Below are 20,314 nucleotides of genomic sequence, written 5' to 3'. Positions count from 1 at the left end.
AAATTATAGCATTCCCTGTCTCAACAATATCCATATTGACTCTCTTGCCAGATTTTCAGTTCCTCAACCTTGCTGAAACTGAACCGATTTTTATATATGTATATATATAATATAAGATATATGTATGCGAGGTGCTCAAGTTCTCTTATTGCCCTGAAATTGCGCTTGGTTTCGTTTTTCTGTTCACGAAATAATTAAGATCATATTAGATAAGCTTTTGGCCCACGTGAACGGGCTTATCAACATGGGCAAAAGCGATTGGGAACTAAAACTGATTTCGAATACTGCTTGGGCTTATATAGCTCTATATATATATATATATATATATATATATATGTATGTATTGGGGTGCAGCCGCTTCAGAACGGATTTGCGCCCAGAAGTGCTTTATGAAGCTCGAGATTATAAGTCCAAAGAAAAAGCCAAATAATTTTCAAGATAATGGCCTATCAAAATAGTATACAGGTGGATTGTGGTGCTAAAGTTGTTCGTTTTCGATAAGTTTCCAGCAACATAAAAATGGGATTTATGCCATTTTAAAATATTGCTGAAAAGCAATTAAATATAATTGCTTTGCGGATGTGTTGCGCTGAGTGTAAATAAATGCCAGTTGATATTGGTTTCTTGTTTTGTTGTTGTTTTTATTATATACTTTATTACTTTAGTTTCGTAATGCGCATGATATTACTTTTATTTATGTCCAATTTCATACAAGTCGCCTCATTGCATTGCACTAAGAAAAACAACAGGCATATTATTTGCTAGCTCTTTCTAAGCCATGCCTGTGTCGCTATCCCGCTCTAATACGAAACACACACACACACACACACACACAAAAGAAAATATTTAAATTAAAAAAATAAAACGTAAACAAAATGGGCTTTTAAAAAGTTTGCTTACAATTAGAAAAAAAAGGTTGCCGCATTCGCTTACATCTTTGTCCCTTTTCTTTATCAGGCAACTCTTTATGCAAAAATAGATAATATATTTAGATTTATATATATATGTATATATATATATTCCTTTTGTATATAGTATTGTTTTATGTGTATATTGACGCATATATTGTTTATAAATATATATTACAAAGTATTTAGTTTCTGTTATTAAATTTGTTACAAAATTTCTTGCACGTTCAACTCTCGGCTAAAAACAGATACAACTAAAGCAGAAAAGGGCCAAACCTTTATTTATAAAATAAGGTTTTCACTTTATATAATTAAACAATAAATTTTTGTTTACAAAAAAAAAAAATTGGTTATAATGAGCACAGGCAACACAAAAGGTGTTGTGTGTGTGGTTTTTTTTTTGTGTTTTGTTTTTAACTTTTTTACGCTTAATTACAATAGCAAAAAATAATACAATAATAATAAAAAAAAAAATTCTAAAAGAACGTTTACAAGAACAATTTGCGGGGCGCAGCTGTTGTTTGTTGTTGTTGTTTGTTGTTTGTTGTCGTTGTGTTGCGCCACGTATTTAAAAGTTAGTTGCAGTTAATTAGCAAATACACATGCACGTGTATGCATGGGCGTACGTATTGTATACAATATTTTGTTGTTGTTGTTGTTTTTATATAATTGTTACTCCTTTTGTTTAAGTATAATTGAGTAGTTGCTGTCGTCGTCGTCGTTGCTGCTGCACTTCAATTGCTGTTGTTTGTGTTGTTGTGATTGTTCTGGTCGACACTGTCCATGTTGGGTACATAGTCGAGGGCCATCATGCAGGCAAAGACGGTCATCACCATCTTGGGCTTGACCTCGGTTATGTCCTCGGGCAGGGCATAGACACGGGCGCCAATCTTGCGCGCCATGGAGATGGCATACTTGGCATTGGCCAGGTTGTCCTGCGCAAAGGTAGAAGGCATTAACAAAACTAGCTCAATTATATATATTTATTTATTTTATTTTATTTTTACCTCCTGTGTGCCGCTGGTGCGGACCAGCTCGTAGTTGATGCTGCCCTCCTTGATGGCATCGATCAGATCAATTACGATCTTGCCATCGGCAATCGCCGGATCGTTAAAGTTCCTCAAATGCGACTGCTTGCCGGCATCGGAGAGGCGTGTGTTCACCCACTGGACAATCTCCTTCTCAATGATCGGATTGCCCGAGTTGGCCAGCCGGGACAATATGGACAATGTGTAGGCGCGCATCAGTTGCCAGATCAGAGCTGTGTTAAGGCGAGACAAGCAAATGTCAGTTTAAATAGTTCAACACGGGCTAGACAGATAAACTTTTACGAATGAGGAAAAAAGGAGAATCGAATAATCGTTAGACAGCGCTGCCTGTTCAACGTTTACGAATGCGACACAAAGAGGAATTACAGAAGAGAGTTAAGCGGAGTATCTATTTGGTAAAGAAGAAAGCCAAAGCGGCTTGTTTGCAGCGCTGCCTGAGATTCGAATTCAAATCAAATCAAATCAAATCGTACCGAGTGTGAGCGTGGCATTGCCATCGTTCAGATCCTGGCCAGCAATGCCGACCAGCGAGAACTTCAATTGCTTGCCCAGATCAACGGCATAATTGCAATTCTCCAGCTTCTCCATGAACTTGCGCAGCGGCGTGAAGCGTTTGTGGACGCGACTCCAGTTCACAATGCCCGGCTTGATGACATCGAACAGCTGAAAGATGACCAAGCCATCGGCCAAATCCGAGTACAGCCAATTGACGTGCGGCGCCACGCCCATGGAGTTCATCCAGTTGCGATAGGCTGTTGAGAACAAGATGAGAAGAAGAGGAAAGTTAGAATGAGCTGCTGGTGCTGGTGCGCTGGGCCCGATGAACTTGGACTTACTCTTCTCCTCGCGCGTTTCCTCGATGGACTCGAGACCCTCGATCTGTTCGGGCTTGTCCAGGCCGGGATGGTTGTTGAACAGATTGGCCACAAAGGCCAAGTTCAGCTTGTAGACACCGTTGACGACGTCCTGTGGCGTGAGGAAACTGCGGCAATTCAACTTGGCCGCCTGCTGCAGCATAATTTCGGCGCGCTGCTGCAGATCGGATTCGCGCAGTGCATCCAGATTGACGTCGGCCTCGTTGCCGGCTATTTGCTTAAGCAGATGCGAGTAGATCTCCGAGTCGACAATGTCCGACTGGAAGTTGGTGCAGCGTCTCGAGATGCCGGCACGTTCCAGATGATGGTTAACCCAGCGCAACAATATGGCCTCCGGTGACATTTTCATCAGATCCTCCAGCCGCTCGTTGTCAAAGAGCAGGCCAGCCAGGCCGGGACAGCTGTCCAGGGTAATGTGACTGAACAGGCCGATGCGAATGATCTGCCAGAGCAGGCCGAGCACCAAATGCGGCTTGCCCTTGGCCAGATCGTGGGCATCAATGTTGACAATGTTGCAGCCAATCGCCTGCGAGGAGACGAGCGCCAGCGTCAGATTCTCGAATTCGCGATAGACGGTCAGGCTCTTCTTGTTGATGGCGCGCTCATCGATGGTATCGGGGCAGGAGTGATTGATGATCTTGCACAGCAAGATGCCGTCCTTGATCGATTGATATAGACGCTTGCCCTCGGCATCAATGGGCAGCAGATGCTGCAGGTCCTTGTCGTGGCCCAGATTCGAATTGATCCAGTCGGAGAAGGCCAGCTGCTCCTCGAGCCGCACCGAATGCGTGGTGCCCTCCGACGATATGCTGGACATGCCGCCTAATGTCTCCAGGTTCTCCTTCTTCGATACGACCGTCTTGAATGTGCTGGCCACATCCTTGGACTTCAGGTCCAGGCACAGTGTCTCAAACTCATCCAGGTTCAGCTTGCCCTGATGCGCTGTGCGCTGTTTGCTTTTGAACTCGTCAATCATTTCGCGCACCTGGTAGCCGGCCAGCTTGAAGCCCACCTGGTTGAGTGCATCCTTCAGCTCGTGCAGATCAATGAAACCATCCTTGTTCGCGTCCAGCTGCAAAAGACAGAAGCATACTTAAGAATCTTCGATGACTAATGCTCGAATACTCTTACTCATTGCCCATTTATTTAGGCAAATTTTCTAGTTTTATTCGCTGACTCAGCGATTTGAATTTGTTGCCCTCCCGAAATGCTAAGCAGACGACGTGCCGGCGCACATTCCAGCGTTCCAGCGGCAGTTGCTCCAACAATTTTCAACCATTTCGATTGATGTGATGGGGAGGCGCACATGTTTTATTTGAGCCATTACCTCACCTGCATATGTAAAAAGTTCTGCCAATCACATTCTCATTTCTGCCCTCCCATGCCCACCCTCCCCCATCTTTCAATGGCTTCTATCTATCTATAGACATTCTCGGTTATTCTTCCATCAGGTTCCTGCCGCTGCCTTATCAGCTGCGCAGTCTTTGCTGATTAATTAACTCCCCCTCCCCCATCCCCTCTGTCATTGCCCCCCTCACAGCTCACAGCTCACAGCTCTGTCACAGCAATTAGATCAGTGGTAAATATTTTGCCAAGGCTTTCCTCTTGCATATCATTTCATAGGCGAGCTAATTTATTATCGTCAATGCAACTGACGCAGCCGTCTATATCTATGTGTGTGTGTGCAGTCGGGCTGTCATTGCGACAGCTATCGTTAGTCGCACGCAATCGTCATCGTTATCGTTATCGATATCGAAATCGAAGTGCCTGAATCGTGCGATCATCGACAATGAAATTAAGTTCGTAATTGTGTTATCTTTAAGAAAAATATCTTGCATTTTTTAAACGATATTCACGACCTTGTACATTTATAAGAAATACTCAGCATTTCACCAATTTTCCGCAATTAGTGGTGAATCTTTCAAAAGCCGATCAAACATTTATCGATTTTGTTATGCTTTGAACTGTTACTTTCCACCCATTATCCGCTCTAATAGCTGAAAATTGTTCAAAACTCTTGTGTCATAAAAGACAACTGCAGTGAAAATTGTAAATTTCTAGATATTTGGGTTTAAACAAGCACAATCAATTGAATATATGTACATATAAATATCTGAGTATGTACATATATAGAAAAAACGTTTCCATGTTTAAATACTACTATAGTCTTTCAGTTAAGGAAACGCATAGAAAAACCTTTGTACATAAAACCTAAAAAATTAAGAAAAATTCTAAATGATAATTGAAATTTGTAAAAAACTTGAAGTCTTTAAACAAAGGTTGGAAAACATGACAAATACATGATTTAGCCGGCAAACAATAGACGTTCCCGGCAAATAGTTAAGCCAAGCCCAAATGGAAGTATGCATATGTCGAGTCGGTTGTTTGTGTAGAAATCATTTGCAATCCCCAAGCCCCCATTGACAAGCGCAAACATTTCGCCAAGGGGGAATCGCAGGCGTTTACGACTTTGGTGTGAAATTCTCATCATGGCCAGATATAGTTATACACACACACACACACACACATATATATATATATATATATATATATGTGTATATGGCTCGTATGCTTTTGTATATGGCTGGAGCAGGGGTCTAGAGATGGGTATATTGTATGGAATTTGTGTCGTTCGGCTCGATGATGATGATGTTGGCTGTTGGCTGTTTCGTTTGCTTCGCGTTTCCCGATAAGATAAAGTTTTGTGGCAAAATGGCAACAAAATCGAAAATAGCACCAGTTTACGTATATGGTAATGATTACGAGCGAATATATATATATATATATATATATATTGTGAGTGGTAACTGGGCGACCGACCGATGACGCTTGTTGTTGTCGGACCTCCCTTCAAGGGTGTTTCGTTTGCCTGGGCCTAGGCAAAATACCTATGCGATAAGACCCGCACAGGTGGGAATGGTCAAACGGGGAATGAGTGACAATAAACGGAAGTTTGTGGTCAGTTGATTGCGATTGCGAGGCGCGTGAACTTTATCAAAGGTGTTCACTGTAACTGTCTATATACATACATAAAATAAAGAGCAGCCCATAGAAGTATTTTTTGGTGCGCTTGTCTGTGTGTTATCGATTAAAAAATAGAAGAAAAAACCACCATAAAGTGTGCCGACAATGGCGGCAACGAGAGCAAACACTTCTGATTACGTGAATTGTGAGTAATAAAAACAAATATGTATGAAATAATAAAAAAATATTGAAAATAAATTAAAAAGCGTTAAGCACTGTGGCGCCATCTACATGCCAACGATCCTATCTATATATATGTATACATATATATATGTATATATATGTACATACATCGGGCAGCATTTCCTCCAGATTCTGCTTGAACTCCTCGACGCTTTCATGATGATCAACGTTGATAATATCAGACATTTTTGATATATTATTCGATGGGTTTTCGTTTTTAGGGGCACTTTGGTATTTATTCAATTTGAATGTTTTCTTTGCCTCTTGCTTAGCCACTTAATTGCTGAGCAAAATAAACAAAAACAAAACAAAAATTATGCGTGAATTAAGTAAATTGATTTAAGACAAACACACGCACACGCACGAAACGAAAACAAAAACAAAAAAACGAAAACGAAGGAGAAGCCACAAATGAAGCTATATGAAGAGTGCCGAAGGGGGGGTCGGTCAACTGCGCGCGGACACGCGATCGTTTTGAGTGCGCGGCACGAGTGCTGAACGACAGGCGATTGAAAGCGGCTGCACAAAATCACCGTTATGTGGTTAACTTCGAGAGAGTGAGAGAGCGAACAGTAATTGCGCGAGAACAAAACTTGACGAATGAGCACACGTCGCGAGAACTTCGATTGAGTGAATATTAAGCAAGCGAGAGAGAGAGAGAGAGAGAGAGAGCAAAGGATTTGGCAAATACTGAGTTAACGCGCGCGAGTGGGTTGGCAATGGGTTGGCGAAATTACTCTGCTTGCGGGCGTTTGCTGTTAGCGCCACTGGACGAGCTGTACTACTAATTGAGCGCCTGGCGAAGTGCGCACTATTTATGCCTTTTCTTTTATCAGAAGCAGAACACCCATGCTCTCATGCTCGTGCACCTCTCCAGCAAATCGAGCGAGCAGCAGAGTTTATGATAAGGCGGTGCTCGATCGATCGATCGATCGATGGAGACCAAACCATATTGAAGAGCGTCTGTTTTTATGCCCTGAATCATATGTGTTGCCTTGCGGTACTCTGTTTTTCTTGTTCTTCTTCTTTTTGTTATTCTATTTGGTTAGTCACATCGTTTTTTCTAAACAAATGAAACTCAGCAATCAAAAGTTCTTAGCCTATTGACAAGTTAGTCATGCATCGACTGCACATTTCAATTTACATATGTATCTCAATTATATTCTATTTTAATTCAATTTGCATGCCACTTGAGTTCATTAAAAAAGTCATATGAGCCAGCAATTGGGCTCTATATATGCACGTATGTATGTACATACGTTTATTTGGGTATTTTGGTCATTCGCTCTGATAAGAGACACCCTAACCAGTCAACCAACCTGCCAAACAGCCAATCAGCCAAGCGAACAACAACAACAACAACAACAAGCGAGCGACACCTTGCTCCACATTGAATTCAGCCCGTCAGCCAGTCAATCGGTCAGTCAGTCAACCAATTTGTGGCGATATCGATTAAGAATATCAGATTACGTTTAATAATCGTGTGCTGTAATAGGGTTGTCATAACATCGATCAGTTGAGTTAAAACAGTTTTGGCTCATTTCTGTTTTATCTAAATTATCTTAAAGAATCATCTTGGCATACATTGACTAACTTTCAATAGTTTATTAATTTTGCTGCAACATTTTCAAAAGTCATGCAAATTTCAAGGTTTCTTTCTTTTTTTGGCAAATGTGGCAACTCTTTTTCAAGTGCCAAAAACCTTTAACAAACTGCTTACGCATCGAAATTGTACTTTTTTCTTCTTTTAAATACCATACAAACTTACGTAAGTATGTGTATTTCCTGTATGTAATTGGTAAGAACTTATAAATTGTTCTCCCCTGAGTTACGTTTAAAGAGAGCAAAAGAGAGAGAGAGAGAGAGAGAGAAGTGAGAGCGCGAGCGCGAGAGAGAAACATGTCACTTAAACGTAATTGGTTTTTTAATAGCCATTGTATCAGCCAGGGAATTATGTGCCAATTGCTTTTTGCCAACTGATGTCTTGTTAAACATAAATTTAATACTATTTTGTCAAAGATAAGAAAATGTTACGATAAGAAACGCAAGTTAGTTATTTATTAAGCTCAAGCGTTATAATTGAGCACATTCGACAAATTGGCCCCAAAGCTAGCCTAGCCATGGCCCAATATCTCAGCCCCGCAATCATCATTCACATTACGCTGAAGCGTCCACGTCTTCAGGATGACTAATCCCAGTCGATACAATGGCCGAGCATTGTTCAAGGCAAGGCTCTTCAAGCCGCATCGTTACATGATGAGGTGGTTTTTATTTTTGTCAGCTGGTTCGAGCCGTTGGTTTTGATGAGCTACTGCATGTTTTTCATTTCGCATTGTTGCGATTTATTGTCCATTGTTCAGAACTGAATGAAACTGGCCCCTTTGGCTAATTTCGTATCCAGCTGACAGCAGGGTTAGCTTTCAATTTGCATACAGTTGTATTTATACAGCTTTCGGTTTGAGTGCAAAGCTGTCAATCGCTTATTCGTGATGTATTTACTTGAGCCGGGGAGCTATCGATTATATCGATAACTTTCTTTTGCCACATTCAACAGTTAGTTTGTGCTGTGTTAACAAGGCCAAAACAAGTGCCTGAATATGTATTTAATGACTAGAAAGTTCGGGATGGTCGTATGTGATACGAATTGTTTTTGGACATAATTAAATATGAATAACATATGAGTTCTAAAAATACTCCTCCCTTTGGTTAATCTGGTTAATCAAATTGATAACATTTGACCTTCGCAGTAACTTTGTTATCTCGAACAGTAATCAATTACATCTTTTAACCGTTTCAACTGTGACTAATACTAATCAAAAGTACAACTTAATATGCATATTATAATACACATACGCATTGTACGTTAAGTTACCTTGAGTGTTAACAAGTTCAAGTTCGTTTCTTGGCCTTTCCACTGGCATTGTAAAGAATCGTTTTGGTGCTTGAGCCGAAAAAAAATGCAAAACAAGAAAAGGTAAGCAGGTTGGCCAAGAAAAAAGGTCAGAAACAAACGGCAACATACACAAACCGTAATTATGATTATGACAAGCAGCGCGCGAGAGTTTTGTTAATGAACTTTGTTGTGATTGTCATTTGAAGTCAATTTACAGCAAATGAAGTTCATTAGCGGGCCGAAAGATGCTAAACGGTGTTTAGTTGCTTGTTTCTTTCATTCTATGCTTCTTTCCTCTCTTTGGTCATCTGCTTTGCTGCCGATACTTAATCGCGGCCGGTCGTGTAATGTTTCCCGACACATCTCTAATGCTCTCTGACGTAAGCAGCTTAATTTCCCCCCTCCCCCACCCACAAAATGTCACCCAAGGCGCAGTTAAGAAAACACAACAATGTGTCACCAACTAGAAAACATATATATATAAATACATATATATATATATATGTATGTGCATTTATATGTATATATTACATTTACTGTGTTGTGGTTTGTTGTTGTCTTTCGCTTTCGTTGAACCGGTTTTGTGGCCTGGAACCAGTTCAGTAGTCAAATTCCAATTGCCCATGCCAGGCACGAAACTTTGTTTGCCCGCAACTAACTGGAAATGGAGCATTCGCTGGAGACTATTCCAATGTTTGCCCAAAATGCCTGCATGCAGCCAGCGTAGCCCAAGCCGGAGCTGCAGCTGGAGCCCGACCTCGACAACAAAGGCGGCATTACATCAGCGCAACTTTAGCGCTTGACGTTGATTGAATCGACATCGGCATCGACATCGGCATCGGTGAGTAAGTCAACAACATTGGAAACATGTTAATCAACACTGTTCGTAGCGGTCTGAGTGAGTGTAGTATCTACATACATATCTATGCACACTTTGTCACTCTTCCCTCACATTGAGGCCGAGTACATGGCACATCGATAAAGCAACCGATCATAAATAGTCAAAGGAAATCAATTGAACAAAAACTAATAATGAGCCAGCCAACCCATGATTATGTATATGCCAATGTCTTTACAGTTGTTGCTGTCATCCAAGAAATATCTTTAAATGCAGGGGCAGGGACCAACTGTAAAAAAAAAGTCTAAAGTAGTTGCCACCCGACAAAACTACAAATATTCGATTTCATGCTGTAGACTTCTAGATATTATAAATGGTACATCCAATTGCATAATTTGCAAGTGTTTTAAGTAAATAAATAATATAATAAATTTAACAACATTTTTTGAAAAGTTCTGAAAATGTTGGTCTTTCAAAAAGCCTAAACCTAACCTTAAGCGTGATATAGTTCAATCAAAGTCAAGCATTGACTGTGCATACATTTTTTGTTCAACTCCCTGAGGAATTCCAATGAGATCCCAAGTAAACAATATGTAAATTTTACTTATATTTTGTTTCAATGCACATCAGTGTTCGGTAGATGACTTGTCCCAAGTCATTCAGTCTTCCGAAAAACAAGTAGCCGGGTTCCAGTATCTGGTTTGTGGTTAAATGTAGCTAAAGGCCATTGTAGCAAGTGCTAAAAAGTTATCCTGATATTTTATGAACATATCCTATATTTATAATAATAACTATAATTTCTAATAATTTCACACTAGCTCCATTTACATATTCTCGAAAAGAAAAAACACTTTTTTACTTGCTCTAATCGTTTGATTTTTCATTTGGCTAACGACAATTTTGTCACCTGTAGAGTCCAGTGTGTTGTCAATTTGTGTTGTCGTCTTCATCAACTTCGTTGTTGTTGTTGTTTTCGTCGTCTTCGTCGTCGTTAGTGTTGTTGTTATCGTGCATTCAATTGAAATTTGTAACACGTACAACAAATTTGACTCTGCGCGTTGTCTGTACGAGCCGAGCTTGCATGTAATAAATTTTTTATGTAGAAATTGGCAATGCGGCCGCAACAAGATAAAGAGTCGAGCATTACCACACACACAGACACACACACACACACAAGTACGCTGAGCATACACAGCACGCATACTTACTCAGAAAGCCAAGTGAATTGTATAATCAGTTGTGACACATTTCCGCCGCATAGACGAACCCAATGACCACTTGCCCCTGCCCCTGCCCCAGCCGCTGCCACAAGTCAACATTTTGTGTATGTTGTGTTGGGCGTGGGCGTGGCCGTGGCAGAGCGATTGCAATTTTGTATGAAACATAATACGAATATTAGTCATAAGGATAAATGATACATATACTCGTTACACGGGGTGAGTCAGCAGCCGCTGGGAACTACGCGCAGCTCAACAGACAAAGTCATATATGTAGCTGACGCTTGGGATTGGGACAACACACCTTAAAGGCGTGTTAATTAGCGTAAACTCTGGCCATATGACAAATTAGCAGTTAGCTGTGGCGCTGCCACCCCGGTAAATATTGGTAATGAGGCAGTAAATCGTTCGGTGTCTCTATTTGCACATGTCTCGCGTCTCTCTCTCTCTCTCTCTCACTCTCTGTCTGTCTGTCTCCGCGGACAGATGCACCGGGGCGTACGCACTTGGTTCGGGGGCAAAGTGAAAACCTGCACAGAAAAGCTAGCAAATAAACCGATCAAAATAAACTTGGGGAGTGCATTAACATATAGTACTACATAAACGTTGTTATCGGCGCAATAAAGTAACTGTTAATCTGAGTTCATGAAACTCTGCACGCAAAAAACCAAACCGAAGAAAGCTTAAAGACTTTTGCATAAGGACAAACGACAAGTGGGAGCGCCAAAATAATAAAAATAAAAAAGAGAAAAACAAGAGACAAAGTTGCCATACAACTGTGGCACTTGCATGCGACGCAATAACGCAATAAACGCATTAAAAATCACTTTCGCTGCATTTGTGCACAGTGGTATCAAGGCCGGCAATTTCGTTTCTCAACTGAAGCTGAGTCAGATATTATTTCAGTCTTTATATAAAAAAAAAAAATTGCATTTTTTGATATCTTTTCGACAAAAAATGTACTTTATAATTGAATAATAAATCAACATTTATGCATGTATACATTATCATTAATTGATTTCATAATACTTATCACGTATTGTGCACACTGTACGTGTGGTAAGTAAATATGTATCTTCATTTTTCATCATTTGCTGCATTTAACATTCCAAATGCACTGATGTCATTGTATGTGGTATTCACATACAAATATAAATGCGAAATCAACTGTCATTTCCAATGCCTCACGAACCACTGTACGCGTCGTGCTGCACGACTTTTGAGTGACACTGTAAATTGTTTGGCATATGCATTAATAAACGGAACGTCATATGGGCTTTGTCTAAGTGTAAAGAATGTTTAAGTGGATGCATAAGTAGCCTCCTCCATTCCCCTTGCCATTGCCCTTCGTACTCCGTGCACTTAAAGTGCACTTGATAAAAACCAAGCGCAGCCACGAAAAATAACAAAAACAACAAACGCAATTGTTGTTGCTGTGTGTGAATGGGCACAGAAACAACTAAAACAACAACAACAACGACGACTGCAGACCTAATAAACGCAACCCAATGAATTATGTGCCTGCCTACCCACTTCTTTCATCCAACTTAAGACATGCAAGTGGCAAGCGGCAAGCGGGCTGATAAGCCATAAAAATATGTGTGCACATGTATTTACATATACATACATATAAATAGATACATACATATGTACATACAAGACAGACACTCAAAATGCAAGACTTTGCGGCAATTACTGCTGACACTCCCACGCACAGGCCGAAAAGACAAACAACAGCAATGCTTTGTGCGACTGTCTGGCAACTCTGTTTCTGATTGACATAAACAAAAGCAAAGTCAGCATAGTTGAAGGCAGCGAGCGGCCACTTAAATGCGGAACAAGTCGAGCTCGGTCTCTGTTTCTTTCCCTCTCTCTTTTACATACTCATCAACTGGACTGGCTGCATTAGTCATCGCAGCAGCAAAAGCTCTGATTAATAAAATCAACAACAACAAAAATCCACTTTCAAGTGTCAATCAGTGCGAGTGCCAGTATTATTTAGCGTGCGACACCCCCGCACAATGTCCGTCCCGCCTACGCTGCACTTATTGTTATTTTGAAGCAGCGCGTTTCTCTCTTAGTTAGTTATCCTTTTTATCGTTTCGCTTGCCACGACGAATTTTTATGAGTGCGCGCGCGCGCTCGTAACAATGCCACATTGTGTTTGGATTAACGCTACGCGCGTGCGCTCCCGCGCCTCTCGCTTAACTGTTAATAAACGCAAATGCATTAAGCGACGAGTGGGCGGACGAAGACGAAGTAGAAGCAATTACAGTTGGCAAATCGAAAAGCTACACCTGAAAACTATTAAACGTGTGAGCGCGATTGTGTCCATGTATGTGTATAAGTACTATAAAGAAATTGTACACAATTACAGCTGCCCCTTGAACCAGACAGCGGGGCCAAATAACATCGCCGCTGATGATGTACAGTGGACGCTCCCTTGGACAGACATCTTATTTTGCCGCCCAACGTTTTTTTCATTATTTTTCCAAAACAACTACACTCCGGCATGGAGGCTACTTTAACTGGACGCAGACACTATTAACTATCTAACTCTACATATTTTTAAAGCGGTATATTCCCTAGCAGGACAAAAAACGGAATGCAAATCCCGGATGTCCGCCCAAAATGGCTTTCACTGTATTTGCTCTTCGTCTCCGGCTAACGGGCTGCTGGCGGCTGCTGAGTCGTAGTTTTTCACGCTCTCCCATCTTTGCAAGTGTCTCTGTATGTGTTTGTGTTTTTATTTTAAGCTGAAACTGGTTTCTGTTTGCCTTCTTGGCTCTGTCGTGTTGTCATACTATGAAAATACTTACGTCCATGCATACCCACATATATTTGAATGTATGGGTATGTACATACATATATATTATTCAAATGTTATTTTCGCGAAATTCATATGAAATTCCAAGTAAAGTGAAAGAAGCATGCGTTGTCTTGCCGCTACCTAGTTTGACGCGGATTAGTCATGTTGTAGAAGGAGGGGGTTTGGAAGGGGGAATGGCGGGTAGGCAGACATTGAACTTGTGCGTCAGCAGGGGCAAGGCGCATGCGCTGCTGCTGCTGCGGCTTTGATTTTGCACTGGCTCGTCTGCATGCACAGCAAGACATGGCGTGGCCACCACCCAAGGGAACTTGTTTTCCCCCATGCACTGCGTCGCGCTCCCCCACGCACACATACACACGCATATATTTATACTTATGTACATATGTACACATGCATGCTGGCTGGAGCATTACCGTTAGCTGTTGTTGATGTCGCTCTCTTCATGGGGGGTTGTTGAAGGCCACTGTCGCTGCCGAAGTCAACGTTGACGCCGACGCCCACATGCACCGGTTAACGGTATTGCGACGCAGCGCACCGCGCTACTTTATGACTCATGCATTTGGGATTCAAGCTCCTCCTCCCCCACCCAACCCTTTACAGTGTCGCCAAAAAAAAGATTACAGTTGCACATATCGATTTAACATTTGAATATATGTTTATACATACAGACCCGTGTGTATATGTTAGTATGTGAATTTTGTTATGCTAAGCGTCATTTAGATTCTTAACTTACCTCTGTGAATTTCTCTTTTATCTCGGCCTTTTCATCATTGGATAAAGTTTTTGTAAATTTGTTTAGTGTTGCCATTTTGTTATTATTGCTCTTGTGTTGTTGTTGTTGTTGGTGGTGCTGCTGGTTGCTGTTGTTCTTGTTGCTGTTGTGTTTTCTTAATTGTTATATTGGCTATTATTTAAATAAATTATAACGTTAATTTCACTTTATTGCTACAGTCGCTGCCTCCGTCGCTGTCGCCGTTTTGCCGCTCTCTTATTGTTTTTGTTGTGCGAAAAACTGCGCTTGCTGCGTCGCGTCGCGTTGTGTCGCGTCGCTGCCGTCTGTTATGCTGTGTTGGTGGTGGGTTTGTTTGCTTGTTGGAGCTGGGCTTGGGTGGGAGGGGGGCCAACAGTGACACTTTCTTTTGGGTGGCGTTGGCGGCGGCTGCGGCTTTTATTTATGGCTGTTATTGTTGTTAATTCTTTTACGCTACTGCGCTGGATAATTGCTATTTAGCTATTTTCTCAATTTTGTTATTGCTTGCTTTTCGCCTCTTTCTTTCTATGTATGTTTTGGCACACGATGCACGATTTTTGCACTTAACAAAATATGAACCTACAAAATCTGGTCTCACTCTCCACTTGTATTTACACGTTGCTCTAAGCTCAGCTTATATGCTTCTTTTTCGACTTCGGCGGTTTTTGCCGGCTTCTGTTTGCGTACACTTTGTTATTTGATAATCAATAACAATAACTCGACAACTTATGGATTGCTGGCAGGGCACACGAACCATGCGCAAGAAAGTCTGAATTAAAACTGATATGGCGATAAACAGTGTGACAGCTAGTGGCATACGAAAATATCTACATAAAATACTAACATTATCTTTATATATTTTCAAAATATGCCCAAAAAATACTTTTTTTTTTTAATTGTGTGCAATTAACATTATTAATCATTTTAAAACAAAAATGGTCGAAAAGTAGTTGAGGGGGGGGGGGGGGTAAAAAACGATTTTTCCTAACCATATAAATATTTTATATTTTACATAAGAGCAATGAAAAGCTTAAGAGCAATGAAAAGCTAATATAGCGTAGGAGACATATTAGCGGCGTTGCTTAGCATCAGGAATAAAATTGCAATCCGGCTAGTGCAAAATTTTAATAAGCGAATAAGGTTGTATTTAAAAAAAAAAATACCTATTGACTACGGGTAAAAAGCTGTTAAAGTATTTTAAACGAATATTTCGCAAGCCACAATTTAAAACTAAACATGAGAACAGATTCAAGACGCAAATTAGAGTCAACACAATGCTGTTAACGCAAATATGAGTCAAGCTGTTAAATCACCATACAAAAATTACACAGAGCTGTTAAAGGCCAACGCCAAATCAAAACTAGCTGGCAACCCTGTGCTGGCGCAAATAAAAATATTGTGGTGTAGCTGTTTATTTATGTGTTTTGTGTCAAAATAAAATGCACATTAAACAGGTGGGTAAACAGCACGACGCCAACTGCTCGATTGTCTCCCGCTTATTATCGAACATTTGCAGATTATAATACAAGGCTTTAAAAGTTACAAGGACCAGACGGTGGTGGAGCCATTCGATAAGCGTCACAACGTCGTCGTCGGACGCAATGGCTCTGGCAAAAGTAATTTCTTCTACGGTAAGCTTACTCTGTTTATTGAATTGTGCTTACCATTGAATGATTTATATTTATCTTAATATAGCTATACAATTCGTGCTGAGCGATGAGTTCACGCATCTCCGTCCGGAACAGCGTCAAGCCCTGCTCCACGAGGGCACGGGCGCCCGCGTCATATCGGCCTATGTGGAGATAATATTCGACAACTCGGACAATCGTGTGCCGGTAAGTGGGCAGCTGCATTTATATGGGATATGTTGATAATTTAGCTGGTTAAATTTCTTGCAGATCGACAAGGAGGAGATTTACTTGAGGCGCGTTATTGGCGCCAAAAAGGATCAGTATTTTTTGAACAAAAAGGTGGTGCCACGCAATGAGGTGGTCAATCTGCTCGAATCGGCCGGTTTCTCCAGCTCCAATCCCTACTACATTGTCAAGCAGGGTAAAATCAATCAAATGGCCACCGCCGCGGACTCGTATCGGTTGAAGCTGCTGCGCGAGGTGGCGGGCACGCGTGTCTATGATGAGCGCAAGGAGGAATCGTTGAATCTGTTGAGGGAAACCGATGGCAAGGTGGAGAAGATTAGCGAATATCTAAAGACCATTGAGGATAGGCTGCAGACGCTCGAAGAGGAGAAGGAGGAGCTGAAGGAGTATCAGAAATGGGACAAAACAAGACGCACCCTGGAGTACATACGGTACGAGACCGAGCTGAAGGATACGCGGCGCGCGCTCGAGGAGCTGCTATTGCAGCGCAAATCTTCCTCGGACAAGAAGAAGAACTATAACATCGAGATACAAAAGGCACAGGAGAAGATCAAGGAGGTGCAGAAGAACCTAAAGGAGGCCAAGAAAAAGGTGCTCAGCACCAAGGAGGAACGCTCAGTCCTAATGACAGAACAGCAGCAATTGCTGCGCGAAAAGACCAAACTAGACCTGACCATCGTCGATCTGAATGACGAGGTGCAGGGTGATAACAAGTCAAAGGAACGCGCCGACCAAGAGCTCAAGAATCTCAAGGTGACCATAGCGGAGCGCGAAAACGAACTGGACGATGTCAAGCCCAAATACGAGTCGATGAAGCGCAAAGAAGAGGATTGTTCGCGCGAGCTGCAGCTCAAGGAGCAAAAGCGCAAGGAGCTTTATGCCAAACAGGGGCGTGGCTCGCAGTTCTCGTCACGCGAGGATCGCGACAAATGGATACACAATGAGCTGAAATCGATTAGCAAACAGACCAAGGACAAAATCAATCATCACGCCAAATTGGTCGAGGATCTGAAAAAGGATGCAACCTCCGAGAAAGATCTGGGCACCAAAATCGAGGAGCACTCCTCCGAGCTGGAACAGCTGCGCCTCCAAATCGACGAGCACAACAAAAAGTACTACGAACTGAAGAAAACAAAGGACCAACACCAGTCCATGCGCAACGAGCTGTGGCGCAAGGAGACACAAATGACCCAACAGCTGCAGACCCAAAAGAAGGAGCTGTCGCGTGCGGATCAGGCGCTGCGCAGCATGGCCGGCAAGCCCATACTCAATGGCTGCGATTCGGTGCGCAAGGTGCTCGATAGCTTTGTGGAGCGCGGCGGCCAATCGGCGGCAATAGCACGCGCCTATTATGGCCCGGTTATTGAGAACTTTAGCTGCGACAAGACAATCTATACGGCTGTCGAGGTGACCGCTGCGAATCGGCTGTTCCATCACATTGTGGAATCGGAATACGAGGGCACACAGATCCTCAAGGAGATGAACAAACTGAAGCTGCCCGGCGAGGTGACGTTCATGCCGCTGAATCGGCTCCAAGTGAAGATACACGACTATCCCGATGATCCGGACTCGATACCAATGATATCGAAGCTCAAGTACGATGAACAGCACGACAAGGCGTTGCGCTATATCTTTGGCAAGACGCTGATCTGTCGTAATCTGGAGCGTGCCACGGAGCTGGCCAAGAGCACGGGCCTGGATTGCGTTACGCTCGATGGCGATCAGGTGTCCTCGAAGGGCTCCCTCACCGGCGGCTATTTCAATACATCGCGTTCCCGTCTCGAAATGCAAAAGAAGCGCACCGAGTACACGCAACAGATAACCGAGTTCGAGAAGCAGCTGAGCAAGCTGCGCAATGAGCTCAAGTCAACCGAGAACAGTATCAATTCGATAGTGTCCGATATGCAGAAGACGGAGACCAAGCAGGGCAAGTCGAAGGATGTGTTCGAGAAGGTGCAGGGCGAGATACGTTTGATGAAGGAGGAGCTGGTGCGCATCGAGAAATATCGTGCGCCCAAAGAGCGTTCCTTGGCGCAATGCAAGGCCTCGCTGGAGGCGATGAACAGCACCAAGGCCAGCCTGGAGGCGGAGCTAAAGCAGGAGCTCATGTCAACGCTATCCAAGCAGGATCAGGGCGAAATCGATCAGCTCAACGAAGATATACGGCGTCTCAACCAGGAGAATAAGGAGGCCTTCACGCAGCGTATGCAGCTGGAAGTGCGCAAAAATAAGCTGGACAATCTGCTGATTAACAATCTGTTCAGGCGACGCGATGAGCTGATACAGGCGCTGCAGGAGATCTCTGTGGAGGATCGCAAGCGTAAGCTGAACAATTGCAAAACGGAGCTCGTTTCGACGGAGAAGCGTATCAAGAAGGTCAATGCGGATCTGGAGGAAATTGAGAAGCGTGTCAATGAGGCTGTCCAGTTGCAGAAGGAGCTGCAGCAGGAGCTGGAGTCGCATGTGCGCAAGGAGAAGGAGGCCGAGGAGAACATCAACAAGGATAGCAAACAACTGGAGAAATGGACCACCAAAGAGAATATGCTGAATCAGAAAATCGACGAGTGCACCGAGAAAATTGCCAGCTTGGGCGCACTGCCCCAAGTGGATGCCGCCTACACACGCATTTCGCTGAAGAACATCTTTAAGGAGCTGGAGAAGGCCAATCAGCATCTGAAGAAATACAATCACGTGAACAAGAAGGCGCTCGATCAGTTCTTGAGCTTCTCCGAGCAAAAGGAGAAGCTCTACAGGCGCAAGGAGGAGCTTGATGTGGGCGATCAGAAGATACACATGCTCATCCATTCGCTGGAGATGCAAAAGGTCGAGGCCATACAGTTTACATTCAGGCAGGTCGCCCAGAACTTCACCAAGGTCTTCAAGAAACTGGTGCCACAGGGCGCCGGATACTTGATACTGAAGACCAAGGACAACGAGGGCGAGGAAATGGAAAAGGAGGTGGCCAATTCGGATGCCTTCACGGGCATTGGCATACGCGTCTCCTTTACCGGCATCGATGCTGAGATGCGCGAAATGAATCAGCTATCCGGTGGCCAGAAATCTCTAGTTGCCCTCGCCCTCATCTTCTCCATACAGAAGTGCGATCCGGCGCCCTTCTATCTATTCGACGAGATCGATCAGGTAAGCTTCCTACTTCCTACTAATTGTTTGAGCTACATTAACTGAGCACCTTCTCCCTTCAAACAGGCACTGGACGCAATGCATCGCAAGGCGGTGGCCGATATGATACACGAGCTAAGCGACACGGCACAGTTTATTACCACCACGTTCCGGCCCGAATTACTGGAGAATGCGCACAAGTTCTATGGCGTACGCTTTCGCAATAAGGTCAGCCACATTGATTGTGTTACCCGCGAGCAGGCCAAGGACTTTGTCGAGGATGATAATACACACGCTTAGACACGTAACGCAACACACTGCCAAACAATTCTTTACCCCCTACCCCCTACCCCAACCCCTGCCTCCTCACAACCCCTCCCCACACACATTCAAGCATTTCTTAGTGATTAGGCTTAATTGGTTTTTCATAATTCTTATAATTATCATAATTTTTTTTTATATTTTTCAATTTGATTTTCCTTAAAACTACATTTTTAAAGCCTTAAGTCTGTTTGTATTGTAATTGTCCTTGCTATATACACTTGACCTGGCTAAGCAAAGTCTCCCAACATTTTTATTAATATATGTATCTGATTTGTGAAGAGGCTTGCTTCCATCAAGTACACAGTATATGTATGTACTTGTAATAAAAGGCAAAGTGAGATATACATATATACTTATAAATATATATACACTACACGATTATTTTACACATGGATTGCGCTTTCCTAAAACGGGAAACACGTATC

At 42.7% G+C, this 20,314-nt stretch overlaps 2 protein-coding genes across 3 annotated transcripts; one reads left to right on the top strand and one right to left on the bottom strand.

Annotated features, from left to right (window-relative positions):
- Positions 1 to 620: 620 nt before the first annotated feature.
- On the bottom strand, positions 621 to 15,318 carry Fim (plastin-2 Fim). Of its 2 annotated transcripts, XM_064700675.1 has the most exons (6): positions 6,777 to 6,923; positions 6,148 to 6,322; positions 2,794 to 3,904; positions 2,431 to 2,709; positions 1,916 to 2,169; positions 621 to 1,843 (listed from the first exon to the last, which is right to left on the bottom strand). In XM_064700675.1, exons 2-6 carry the CDS (start codon positions 6,223 to 6,225, stop codon positions 1,643 to 1,645), a joined length of 1,923 nt encoding a protein of 640 aa, XP_064556745.1. In that variant the 5' UTR covers positions 6,226 to 6,322; positions 6,777 to 6,923; the 3' UTR covers positions 621 to 1,642. The 2 variants fall into 2 exon arrangements, with proteins under 2 accessions (XP_064556745.1, XP_064556746.1); XM_064700676.1 differs by lacking the exons at positions 6,148 to 6,322; positions 6,777 to 6,923 and adding an exon at positions 14,551 to 15,318.
- Positions 15,319 to 15,883: 565 nt separating this feature from the next.
- SMC3 (structural maintenance of chromosomes 3) lies at positions 15,884 to 20,249 on the top strand. The gene is made up of 5 exons (XM_064700674.1): positions 15,884 to 16,022; positions 16,085 to 16,199; positions 16,264 to 16,403; positions 16,467 to 19,586; positions 19,653 to 20,249. Exons 1-5 carry the CDS (start codon positions 16,008 to 16,010, stop codon positions 19,863 to 19,865), a joined length of 3,603 nt encoding a protein of 1,200 aa, XP_064556744.1. The 5' UTR covers positions 15,884 to 16,007; the 3' UTR covers positions 19,866 to 20,249.
- Positions 20,250 to 20,314: the final 65 nt, after the last annotated feature.

Source organism: Drosophila montana, unplaced genomic scaffold, assembly GCF_035044405.1.
Source record: "Drosophila montana isolate Dmon_TW-CO22-7 unplaced genomic scaffold, ASM3504440v1 contig_1853_1, whole genome shotgun sequence".
NCBI lineage: Eukaryota > Metazoa > Arthropoda > Insecta > Diptera > Drosophilidae > Drosophila > Drosophila montana.
The sequence above is the reverse complement of the archived record's forward strand: the minus strand, read 5'-3'. Positions and strand labels throughout refer to the sequence as shown.

Coding starts and splice junctions, on each gene's coding strand:
- Fim (XM_064700675.1), bottom strand. CDS start 6,225: ATGTCTGATATTATCAACGTTGATCATCATGAAAGCGTCGAGGAGTTC. Junction 2,170..2,430: donor CAATGCCACGCTCACACTCG/GTACGATTTGAT, acceptor GCCTTAACACAG/CTCTGATCTGGCAACTGATG. Junction 1,844..1,915: donor GCACCAGCGGCACACAGGAG/GTAAAAATAAAA, acceptor ACCTTTGCGCAG/GACAACCTGGCCAATGCCAA.
- SMC3 (XM_064700674.1), top strand. Junction 16,200..16,263: donor CAAAAGTAATTTCTTCTACG/GTAAGCTTACTC, acceptor ATCTTAATATAG/CTATACAATTCGTGCTGAGC. Junction 16,404..16,466: donor ACTCGGACAATCGTGTGCCG/GTAAGTGGGCAG, acceptor AATTTCTTGCAG/ATCGACAAGGAGGAGATTTA.